Genomic DNA, 12,685 nt, shown 5'->3' with positions numbered 1-12,685 from the left:
TGTATGTTATTTGTATATTGTGTTGTGGGTAATTATGTGTATATTACACTTTAAATTGTGTTGTGTTAATTTGATGTTTATTGTAAATTGGTATATGTCTCATCACTGTCACGACTGCTATGTTGATCGGAACTGCACACAAGAATTGTGTGACAATAAAAGTGATTTGATTTGATTTTGATTTGAGTGTGTGTGTGTGAGTGTGAGTGTGTGTGTGTGTCTGTGTGTCTGTGTGTCTGTGTGTGTGTGTGTGAGTTTGTGTGTGTCTGTGTGTGTGTGTGTGTGTGTGAGTGTGAGTGTGTTGTGTGTGTCTGTGTGTGTGTGTGTGAGTGTGTTGTGTGTGTCTGTGTGTGTGTGTGTGAGTGTGTGTTTGTGTGTGTCTGTGTGTGTGTGTGTGAGTGTGAGTGTGTTGTGTGTGTCTGTGTGTGTGTGTGAGTGTGTGTTTGTGTGTGCGTGTGTGTGTGTGTCTGTGTGTGAGTGTTTGCGTGTGTGAGTGTGAGTGTTTGTGTGTGTGAGTGTGTGTGCGTGTGTGTGAGTGTGAGTGTGTGTCTGTGTGTGTTTGTGTGTGCGTGTGTACGTGTGCGTGTGTGCGTGTGAGTGTGTGTGTGTCTGTGTGTGAGTGTGTGTGTGAGTGTGAGTGTGTGTGAGTGTGTGTGTGAGTGTGAGTGTTTGTGTGTGTGAGTGAGTGCGTGTGTGTGTGTGTGAGTGTGAGTGTGTGTGTTTGTGTGTGTGAGTGTGTGTGTGTGTGAGAGAGAGAGAGAGAGAGAGAGAGAGCATCATCATCATCATCCGACGGAGGACAAAGACACAGAAATGGGTCACAGGAGCGGCTGATTCTCATGGTAGGTGAAATAATCTTAATGTGACTCTGAATATGATGAAGATTTATTACATGAAACCGACATCTTTATCGTTCACATTATGACGCGCATAAACGTTCGCTCACGGTTTCTGGGTTTAAAGGTGTTTTGTCGATCATTTGAGTCTCACTCGATGAAAGTGTGATTTCACGTGAATGATCCGGATAACGGAACGCTTTTGTGTGTGTGTGTGTGTCGCTCTGATTGAGCGAATATAAATTCACATCGCATTGAATAAATGTTCTCTCTGTAAATGCGAAAGACTTTAATACAAAACAACATCAAATATAAATGTTTGTCAGCTGTTCTATATTTCATAAGGATTGCATCACAACATGATGGCCCACACACACACCGGACATTCAGTCTCCATGACAACCAGCAGCATCAGCATCACCACATTATCCAACTAAAAAAGTCCATTTACCACATAATAATTCACCACGTTCTTCTTTATATTTCCATTGTTCACAAGAGCTTCTGTACTGTAACAATGTTTCTTATTTCTGCATGTATTTAAGAACATTTGCATGTGTTTATAATTCATCTTTATGGAAAAATCACATTATAAAAGGTAGACAGTTGAAGTTTAAGATGTTCTCAGTTTGATATATTGATTAAAGAGCTGAATGTGTGATAAGATCTTAATTACGACTCTGTTCTTTTCAAGGGGATCAAAGTTCTGTGTTCTGGAGATACAGAGAGAAAGTGTCTGTACTGTGAACTCAATCGAATGGAGATCAGCGTTCACACACAACACATCGGTTAGTACTTATATGCTTTTTCATCACTTTTTTTTATCCAAATCATACTGGATTATTTAAAAGCATTCAGTTGTTTAATATCTTACTGAGGAACTCTGTTATCAGATAACATGAACATTTACTTGTATTTATTTAGCAGATGATGTTTTTAGCCAAACAAACAAAAGAAGAAAAACACAAGCAATTTATCCGAAAGTTAGCACATTTATCAGAAATGTTCAAAAGTCTTTAACTGTTTGATTTTAAATTATTTGGTGACCGATGCATGAGTGTATCTTCAGATATTTTAGTGTTCAGTTTATGAGTAAGGTAAAAAGCTTTTCATTTGAAAGATCACAAACCTTCTTTTTGCTGAATAGATTATTTTGCATTGATGTTTCATTTCAGTTGACATTTCAACTTGATATCTAATATATAGAATATATATATTCCAGTATGTAATATACTGTATAATAATCTTCATTAATCTGTATGTTACACGCTGTTAAAATCCTGCATCGTAAACCGAGACGGAACACAAAAATGTTTGTTTTCCATTGACATAATTCAATTAATAGGCCTAATCTATAAGTATCATCTGGCTTATTTGTGACTGATTTGTGTTTGTATGTACAGTATTTATTCAGTTTCAAAAGAGCTGCTGACTGAACTGAGTTCTTTGGACTCAAGATCCATAAAGAAACTTGAACAGATAACAGATTCCAGATAACATTCATTATGTGTGTGTGGTCGTTACGAGGGTGTTCATGAGAACAAAAACCCTGTGTTTTATGTCTGACTGAAGGACACTCTTTGCTAACATCTCGTTCCGTCTTGTGCAGGACTGTAAGGAATATTCTGTCTTCTCCATCGAGTCATGCGCATCATCACCTCTGCTCACCCGCGACTCATGTGGGCCTCCGCCCTGCTCGCGTGCGTCATGCTACACACCTGCAGCGGCACGTCAGACACCGATAATGAGACGTGCTACTCCAGACAGCATCGAGATGTCATGGTCAATATGCGTTTGGCGCTGGCCAATAAAGGGACCATCATGAGCCCTCGAAGAAAGCCATTAGAGAAAGACTGTATCCTGTCCTGTTGTTCAGAAGACGTGAACCCAGGTACACGGTCCAAAAGGTTTTCGAACAGACCTTAGTAAATGACTTGTGGAAGGATGCGTGTACTGTAGATTCATGTTTAATGGTGAAGATGTGTTATACGATAACATCTGTTCTACCTGTCCCACAGGTGTGAAATGTAACCTGGTTGTGTATAAGCCTCCAGAGCAGTCTAGCGGTGAGAACTGCATCTTGTTCCACTGTCCCAGCGAGCAGGACTGTCCTCTCATGACGGCCAAAGTTGGAATCAACACCTACAACATTTTCAAGGGTAAACAGTTCTCTGTTCACAACAACAACTGAAACTATCAGGATCCTGCCATTACTGTCGGGTTTTGTTTAAAGTTCATTGTGTCTTGTGGTGTGTGTGTGTGTGTGTGTGTGTGTGTGTGTGTGTATATGAACACGTGAGTTCTGTTTCTCTAGACATGTGCTCTCCTGTCAGTTCCCTCATTTGCCTTATTATTATTTCATCTCTTCCACCTGTCACTTTTTACCCTCCTCATTTCTCCCTCTATTTAATCTCCCTTGTGTTCCCTGTTTGCTCTGTCAAAGTGTAAGTCTGGTGTGAAATGTCCTATATGGTCAGATTTATCTGTTGGTTTCCCTGCTGGTTCTGACTCGTCTGGCGCAGAACCACACAGTTTTAAGGCTTGAGTTTTTCTCTTTGGGGAACTTTAAGTTCGTTGTTTTTGTTGCCTTTCTAATTTACATTTGTTGATCTCCGCAATTGAGTCCAGAAACTGGAATCTCACAAGTGTTTAATACACTTACAGGGACAGTTCACCCAAAAACGAAAATTCTCTCATCATTTACTCACCCTCATTCCATTCCAGACGTGTATGACTTTCTTTCTTCAGATGAACACAAATGAAGATTTTTAGAAGAATATTTCATCTCTGTAGGTCCATATAATGCATGTGAATGGTGACCAGAACTTTGAAGCTCCAAAAAGCACATAAAGGCAGCATAAAAGTAATCCATACGACTCCAGTGGTTTAATCCATGTCTTCAGAAGAGATGATAGGTGTGAGGAACAGATCAATATTTAAGTCCTTTTTTACTATAAATCTCCACTTTCGCTTTCAAAAATTACAGTCGTAATTTTTTTTTCATTCTTCCACCTACTGGGCAGGGAGGAGAATTTATAGTAAAAAAGGACTTAAATATTGATCTGTTTCTCACCCACATCTATCATATCACTTCTGAAGACATGGATTAAACCACTGGAGTCTTATGAATTACTTTTATGCTGCCTTTATGTGCTTTTTGGAGCTTCAAAATTCGGATCACCATTCACTTGCATTGTATGGACCTACAGAGTTGAAATATTATTCTAAAAATCTTCATTTGTGTTCTGCAAAAGAAAGAAAGTCATTTAAATTTTTTGGGTGAACTGTCCCTTTAATACAACTTTGTAAAAAGTTTGTCTCTTTAATGTTCATCTCTAATAGGTTTGACTCATCCAACAACTAAAGTAAATGGAAGAACAACAGCCAAACTGACAACAACCACAACAACACCACCACCACCAACAACAACACCTACACCAACAACAACAACAACAACAACAACAACAAAACCAACAACGACACAAAGAACAACCACCACCACAACACCAGCAACAACAACCGTCACCACCACAAACACCCCAGAAACCACTGAAGGAACGTTCACTGAGTCAGCCATTATTCTGGTTACCATGCCGATGACCCCACCCACTACCAGAACAACAACAACAACAACAACAACTACCACTCAGTCCACCACTACAACCACCACAAAACCTTCTACAACAACAAGAAGCACAAGCACCACCAGCACGAAGGCCCCACGCGCCCCTCAGCATCCTCCTGTCAAACCCAACAGACCCAAAAAACCCAGCAAGCCTTTGAGGGTACCAGAACCACATGTGGTTAAACCCGTCAAAGTGACAAAAATGCCTACGACACAACCGATCACCACGACTACCACACAGAAACTGACAACTACAACCACCACGACAACGGTACCCACGACGACCACGACGACAGCACCTGCTGCCACTGAACACACAACTGTAGTGGTGCTTGAAATTGAGAATGATTCCAAGGAAAGATCTCTGGATCGGGATTCTCTGGTGCCTCCTGTGCTCGGCTCTGCTCCAGGGAAGCCCAAAGTCTCTCGGATGATGTGGAAGAACAGTCTGGTGGCTATCGTGGTGATCACTTTGGTCTTCCTCGTTCTCATTCTGGCTTTGGTGGCTCGTAAAGCGATGGAGTCCTTCGACAGACGCCACTATACGAGACTGGAACTCAACGACCTTCATTATGAAATATAAAAATCAAGACACGGACCAAGAGACAATCCAATCAGTTCTTCTTTGGGGAAACATGATTTCCTGCTAACATACTGGAGGAAATTTAGGGTGTATGAATTACACAGTCAGATGGAGATGATGAAAAATACAAGGAGGGAAAAATAAAAAGCAATACATTGAACTCAGGAAGCAGCAAATTCTGGAATCAAAGGGTGAAATATTCATTGTAAGATGTTTCTTTGGCCTCAGTATGGAAACCAGAAGTGTTTCCCAATATCAAGAAATGTCTTTTAGTGTGTGCAGTATGAAAGAGGACTTCATTTAAATTCTGTTGTGTTGTAAGTGCCACTTCACATCTCATTCAGCACTGTAAATAAGTGCAGTTGCCATCATCCGTTGACTGTAATTCAGTGTGCACCGCTGATATTGTGTTTTACTCGTCAGTCTTCACAGCTTTTGCACAGTCCAGAGCTTGCTCACTAATGGATGCAATTCTTATTTTATTTCAACACCTTGTGTTTTAAATGGCACTGTATGATTTTAAATGACTGATATTTTCATTCTTGTAACTGTATGAGTGGTGTGTGTAAACAATTGTAATTCACGGAAGTAAATGGCAAGACTGATTTCCTCAAATGGGTGTTTTTTAATTGTTTTTTAATTGTTGATGGCAGCAGAACACTGATCAGCTGCATGCGACACAGTTTCTTTTTCTCTTGAACTGCTTCGGTATTTTCTAGTATGTTATTCTTATGTTATTCAACTATATGTTGTTGGTAAGTTTTGAGCCGTGGCTTTTACACAGAGATTCGTGTGATTTTCTTTTTCCATTGCAAGAAATAAAACGAGTCTTTTTAAATATTTATAAAAATGTGTCATTAAATATTCGGTACCTCTGGAACTCAATAAATAAACAAATGGAAGGTGGTATAGACCAATCAGCGCATGCGCATATGGTGGCAGACAGCTGATAGACTGTTGTGTTAGATTTGACAGATTAAACGAAAGTACGACACAAAACCATCATGAATACACAACTATTCTTATCTATACAATTATTATTGATTAGTTATGCAAATGCACCAGTCAATAATAGATTTAAGAGTGTTACAAAAGCTCATTTAAAATCTCCATTAAAAAAACAACTGTGACACAAACTGTGTGTTTATGAATCCAAAAGTATCATAAACCACAAAACCAGCGGTCGATATGGGTTTTAATGGCTGATGCCAGTATCTAGTGATCAGTCTGTAATAATGACAAAAGAGATGTATCCCACCACATAATAAAAAATTAATAAAAGAGGTCATTCTGCCCATGTCGCTCATGCCTAAATCCGCCACTGGACAAGAAAGACAAAGTAGTAGCATAACTTGATAAGGATTGGGCTAATGTTGGCCTACCAGCCTCAATTTGCCCTTATTCATTTCAGTTAAAACATCATTACAGGATAGAGGACCTTATCCTTTTTCTGTGGCAGAGGAATATCCCAGAATCCAGTATACAAAAACTGGTACGGTAATATTCAAAGCCACCCCCCTAGTTCACCAGATATTCTAAATCTTCTGAAGTACAGTAGCTTTGTGTGAGGAACAGACTGGAATATCAGTTGTTATTAGGGATGTTAATAAATAACCGATGATCAGTTATTTATGGATTATTGTTAATGTAATTGATTAATCTTATTGGTTTTGATTAATCAATTTCAGCACAACTGCATTCATTTTTCATGCGAGCATATAGGAATCAGACACTACAGCACCGCAGCTTGCATATCATGCACTGCATTCACACTGTGTTACAGTATTTAACAAATGGATGTGAACGCTAGACACCAGATTCACGGGAAAGAATGATTATCAGTGAATGATGACTTGAATTTTGGTCAGTTACTCACACAAAGCTTGTTTGTCATCAGCAGAGTATGTATGGGTTTGTCTGCATGCAGATTTATTTGTAGATTGATGCCAGTGTCTTACTGCTAATGACTGATGAACAGCTATTTGCCTTCCTATGGAGTCAAGCTGACAGTGATGGGCTGACAGTGATATGCTGACAGTGATGGGCTGACAGTGATGGGCTGGCAGTGATGGGCTGACAGTGATATGCTGACAGTGATGGGCTGACAGTGATGGGCTGACAGTGATGGGCTGGCAGTGATGGGCTGACAGTGATGGGCTGGCAGTGATATGCTGACAGTGATGGGCTGGCAGTGATGGGCTGACAGTGATGGGCTGACAGTGATGGACTGACAGTGATGGGCTGGCAGTGATGGACTGGCAGTGATGGGCTGACAGTGATGGGCTGGCAATGATGGGCTGACAGTGATGGGCTGGCAGTGATGGGCTGACAGTGATGGGCTGGCAGTGATGGGCTGGCAATGATGGGCTGGCAGTGATGGGCTTGCAATGATGGGCTGGCAGTGATGGGCTGACAGTGATGGGCTGGCAGTGATGGGCTGACAGTGATGGGCTGGCAGTGATGGACTGGCAGTGATGGGCTGACAGTGATGGGCTGGCAGTGATATGCTGGCAGTGATGGCTGACAGTGATGGGCTGGCAGTGATGGGCTGACAGTGATGTACTGGCAGTGATGGGCTGACAGCGATGGGCTGACAGTGATGGGCTGGCAGTGATGGACTGGCAGTGATGGGCTGGCAGTGATGGGCTGACAGTGATGGACTGGCAGTGATGGGCTGGCAGTGATGGGCTGACAGTGACGGGTTTTTGTAGGAGGCAAGAAAATAAGTTCACTTACAGGAAGTCAAAGCTGTTTGAGCACCTTAAGACAAAATTTAACAAAAGACAAAAAACAAATCATGCAGAAACTAATGCTAATAGGCAAATGATGAGTACAACGAATACTGAGCGGACTGTAAGAAAAGTGGAGATTGGATGGATGCTCTATATGATCATGATGGAGAAGGCTTTGTTCAAATGAGAGCAATAAAAGGAGGTGGAACAAGGAAGCTGAGTGGGAAAACTAAATAACTGATAGATGAGGCAAGCCATTGTTTTTCCCAAATGGAAAACATTCTCATGGCAGAATTTCTGAGTTTGAAGTGGATCTCTAAAACGATCAGGAAATGTCATTAGATCACAATGGAGAGAAAGGTGGGAGAAGGTACTCTGGAAATATCTGACTCGCAAGAAAACAGTCAGGATCAGCATCCCTCCACTTCCAGCACTGAAAATAGTCACACAATGGGTGATTCGTTTCCATCCTCAGATGCCTTGGATGTCATTTATGTGACAAGTATTAGCATTAACTCTGGCAGTGATGAAGTGACTCACTGAATGTTTTTCAATTGCCTTACCAGATTCGTTAGATGCAAGCAATGTAGTCATTGTGATGGAAGAGCAAAGCATAGAGGTCACTTTACCTCTGAGCCCAGAACCCATATGTGCCAAAATAAAAAAGTTTTGTTGTTCACCGTGGACAGATATTTTCTGAACTCTTGGGGCACTTCTGTGATGAAACCCTTGCACATTTACAGTGTGATGTTAAAGGCAGTATGAGATGGGGAAATGCACAGGTGGGATTTTGGCATGAATTCTATGAGCAGTGCACACTGGGCAACAACTTTAAAGTTCTCTCCGTCATGACTTTGGGAAGGAAAAATGGAAAAGCATTGACCGAATAATTTATTTTGGCTGGCAGAAACAGAAATATCTCCCAGTAAACTTGCACCTGTGATCCTGGAGCAAGCAATACAGGGATCTGTAAGAAGTGATCTTATTGACAACTTTTTGAAGTATGTCTCAAAAATGAATGTTTTGGAAAGCTGCAGAACAGACCTCAATAGTGCAGACCAGGAGCAATGACTGGAGATCTTAGACAAATATAGTTGCAGGAGACTTCCAACAGCAGAGAACTTAGACATTGTTTTACAAGAACTGGCACAGACTCTTATTCAGGAGACTTAAAATGAAACTGAGTGATTTAATTTTATAGAAAACTCTTTAAAGTGTGTTTTTGTTCACCATAAGGATACTATGGTTATAGTTTGATGCCACTACATGTTTAACTGCTGTTCACATCTGCAGGTGCTGATCTTAGATGTTTGGTACAAAGCATATAACTGCAAAATACAACAACATTATTTTCATTACTTCAAGAAAACAATATTCTACTGTATGTGCCTTAAAAAGTCAACATGTCCAATAATTCCCTAGTAAACAATGTTTACATTCATTTAAAATGGCTTTTTTTTTTTTTTCAGGACAATACAAAATCTATGAAGTACAAAACCAATCCATTCATTCTGTTGCTGTTTCAAGCTACAAATATTTAAATGTTGAGGTTTAAAATATGTTTTTGAACAGCTATAAGCTTATTTTGTATTGCAATGACAAAGCAGTCCAATTCCTCTCAAAACTATGCAAAATCATAAGAAAGTTTCACAATTAAAGTCTTTCATCATATCCAGATGCTTGTGCAGTCTTTTGCTGTAGTTGTAAATTCTGAAGGCTCTAGTGTTTTCCATGTGGTAACGTGATGACCTCAGTCACGAAAGATCCAGAGTTTTTACACTCATTAGAGACCTAGATTCAATTTCCTGTTATAAACAAGGAGGAGAAGACTGAATCATTTTGACATACTTCAATGCAGTAGTATCTCTGCCCAGTAAAAACAAAAAGCATCAGTCACATTATAGGGATAGTTACCCCAAAAATGAAAATTGTTTCACCATGTCATTCAAAGCAAATGTTACACACTATATTAGTGTCACATTTCACTTTCATTGTGTGCAAAAAAGATGCAATGACAGTGACTCGTGACTGACACATATTACCTAACAACTCCTTTTGTGTTCCACAGAAGAAAGAAAGTCATATGGGGTTGGAAGACAGAATTTTGATTTTTGGGTGAACTATTGCTTTTAAGGCCAATTCGCAGTGCCCCCACAAGCAGAAGAATAACTGTCATTATACTACAGTTAGTTCCAGTCCAAGAGTGCTGATATATAATCCAACAGCACTGGGATGATTCACTAATTGTTTACTTCACTTTGCCTTGTTCGTGCTTTTCCAAATACTGGTGGGGATTTTGATTTGTCGTTCATTTTGATTTCTTCACTGATTCATTCAGTAATTTTTAGAGATTTTCACAACAAATGAGTCATTTAACCCATAAACTCATACCTCAGGTCAGACACAGGACCTCATTCCAGACAATACATATGTGTAGATTATGTGTAGATTATGTGTAGATTGTGTGTAGATTATGTGTAGATTGTGTGTAGATTGTGTGTAGATTATGTGTAGATATGTGTAGATTATGTGTAGATTGTGTGTAGATTGTGTGTAGTTTATGTGTAGATTATGTGTAGATTGTGTGTAGATTGTGTGTAGATTATGTGTAGATTGTGTGTAGATTGTGTGTAGATTATGTGTAGATATGTGTAGATTATGTGTAGATTGTGTGTAGTTTATGTGTAGATTATGTGTAGATTGTGTGTAGATTGTGTGTAGTTTATGTGTAGGTTATGTGTAGATTGTGTGTAGTTTATGTGTAGTTTATGTGTAGATTATGTGTAGATTGTGTGTAGTTCATGTGTAGATTATGTGTAGATTGTGTGTAGATTGTGTGTAGTTTATGTGTAGTTTATGTGTAGATTGTGTGTAGATTGTGTATAGTTCATGTGTAGATCATGTGTAGATTGTGTGTAGATTGTGTGTAGTTCATGTGTAGATTATGTGTAGATTGTGTGTAGATTGTGTGTAGTTCATGTGTAGATTATGTGTAGATTGTGTGTAGATTGTGTGTAGATTGTGTGTAGTTTACGTGTAGATTATGTGTAGATTGTGTGTAGTTTATGTGTAGTTTATGTGTAGATTATGTGTAGATTGTGTGTAGTTCATGTGTAGATTATGTGTAGATTGTGTGTAGTTCATGTGTAGATTATGTGTAGATTGTGTGTAGTTCATGTGTAGATTATGTGTAGATTGTGTGTAGATTGTGTGTAGTTTATGTGTAGATTATGTGTAGATTGTGTGTAGATTGTGTGTAGTTCATGTGTAGATTATGTGTAGATTGTGTGTAGTTCATGTGTAGATTATGTGTAGATTGTGTGTAGTTTATGTGTAGATTATGTGTAGATTGTGTGTCGATTGTGTGTAGTTTATGTGTAGATTATGTGTAGATTGTGTGTAGTTTATGTGTAGATTATGTGTAGATTGTGTGTAGATTGTGTGTAGTTCATGTGTAGATTATGTGTAGATTGTGTGTAGATTGTGTGTAGTTTATGTGTAGATTATGTGTAGATTGTGTGTAGTTTATGTGTAGATTATGTGTAGATTGTGTGTAGATTGTGTGTAGTTCATGTGTAGATTATGTGTAGATTGTGTGTAGTTCATGTGTAGATTATGTGTAGATTATGTGTAGATTGTGTGTAGTTATGTGTAGATTATGTGTAGATTATGTGTAGATTGTGTGTAGTTTATGTGTAGATTATGTGTAGATTGTGTGTAGATTGTGTGTAGTTCATGTGTAGATTATGTGTAGATTGTGTGTAGATTGTGTGTAGTTCATGTGTAGATTATGTGTAGATTATGTGTAGATTGTGTGTAGATTATGTGTAGATTATGTGTAGATTGTGTGTAGATTATGTGTAGATTATGTGTAGATTGTGTGTAGATTGTGTGTAGTTCATGTGTAGATTGTGTGTAGTTCATGTGTAGATTATGTGTAGATTATGTGTAGATTGTGTGTAGTTTATGTGTAGATTATGTGTAGATTGTGTGTAGTTTATGTGTAGATTATGTGTAGATTGTGTGTAGTTTATGTGTAGATTATGTGTAGATTGTGTGTAGTTTATGTGTAGATTATGTGTAGATTGAGTGTAGATTGTGTGTAGTTTATGTGTAGATTATGTGTAGCTCAATATGTGTTTGACAGTCAGTTGCGTCTCATGAAATTTCAGTGAAAATAATGAATCCTGTAATCGATTTGTCCTGATTTGTTGCATTAGCTTTTGTTGCTAAAACATCAAAATGTATCAAAATATATTTTATTTTATTATTTTCTAATTGTCTTGAAAATATATCAAAAATTTTACACTATCTAGGGATTTTGTACATCCATTTTTGATAGATATAAGTCTCTAAAGACCCGAATATATACGAGTGTTTGGGAAAATTACCCTGCATTTAAGGGTTAATCTAGGACTAAAAAAACCCCCAGTTGTTCAGCACCATAGAAATACAGCGCTGTAGAATGGCATTTAAAATGAAACAGAGGTCTGCAACAATGGCCTTGATAATTTTTATGATTGGTCAGTTGTGATGACGTGTATATTCCTGTGACATTACGGTCAAAAAGAGCATATATTATATTTTATAGTTTGATTATATTATTACTATATGCCTATTAAACCGTTATGATCCAGAGCACTGCTGAAGTGAAAACTGACGAGTGTGTGGTCACATGATCTGTTACTTTTATCAGCGCTGGCAGCGATGGACTGGATGGACCAATCACAATTGTTTGTGATTACAGCCTAGAGATTTCTAGAGATTGCAGGGATGGATGTCCATGTTTATCTCAGGTATAAATCTTTGGAATGAAATCTTTGGACATGTGACCCAAAGGAGGATTCGGTTTTTCAGGCTGTTAAACACTCTGTTAGAGGAAGATCCTGTCGTTTCTCTTAGGCCACTG

General features: G+C 38.7%; 1 protein-coding gene across 1 annotated transcript; it reads left to right on the top strand.

The window, feature by feature from the left end:
* Positions 1 to 308: 308 nt before the first annotated feature.
* LOC127435207 (integumentary mucin C.1-like) lies at positions 309 to 5,858 on the top strand. Its single transcript, XM_051688484.1, has 5 exons — positions 309 to 842; positions 1,531 to 1,624; positions 2,446 to 2,727; positions 2,855 to 2,995; positions 4,179 to 5,858. The coding sequence occupies exons 3-5, from the start codon at positions 2,481 to 2,483 to the stop codon at positions 5,042 to 5,044; spliced, it is 1,254 nt and encodes a 417-aa protein (XP_051544444.1). The 5' UTR covers positions 309 to 842; positions 1,531 to 1,624; positions 2,446 to 2,480; the 3' UTR covers positions 5,045 to 5,858.
* The last annotated feature ends 6,827 nt before the right edge of the window (positions 5,859 to 12,685 follow it).

Source organism: Myxocyprinus asiaticus, chromosome 45 (assembly GCF_019703515.2).
Source record: "Myxocyprinus asiaticus isolate MX2 ecotype Aquarium Trade chromosome 45, UBuf_Myxa_2, whole genome shotgun sequence".
NCBI classification, from domain to species: Eukaryota; Metazoa; Chordata; class Actinopteri; order Cypriniformes; family Catostomidae; genus Myxocyprinus; species Myxocyprinus asiaticus.
Note: the sequence above shows the minus strand (reverse complement) of the source record. Positions and strands in the feature narration are given on the sequence as shown.

Bases quoted from the DNA above. Each gene is read 5' to 3' on its own strand.
- LOC127435207 (XM_051688484.1), top strand. From the start codon at position 2,481: ATGCGCATCATCACCTCTGCTCACCCGCGACTCATGTGGGCCTCCGCC. The intron at 2,728-2,854 runs GTACACGGTCCA...CCTGTCCCACAG, and splicing joins TTCAGAAGACGTGAACCCAG to GTGTGAAATGTAACCTGGTT. The intron at 2,996-4,178 runs GTAAACAGTTCT...CATCTCTAATAG, and splicing joins CACCTACAACATTTTCAAGG to GTTTGACTCATCCAACAACT.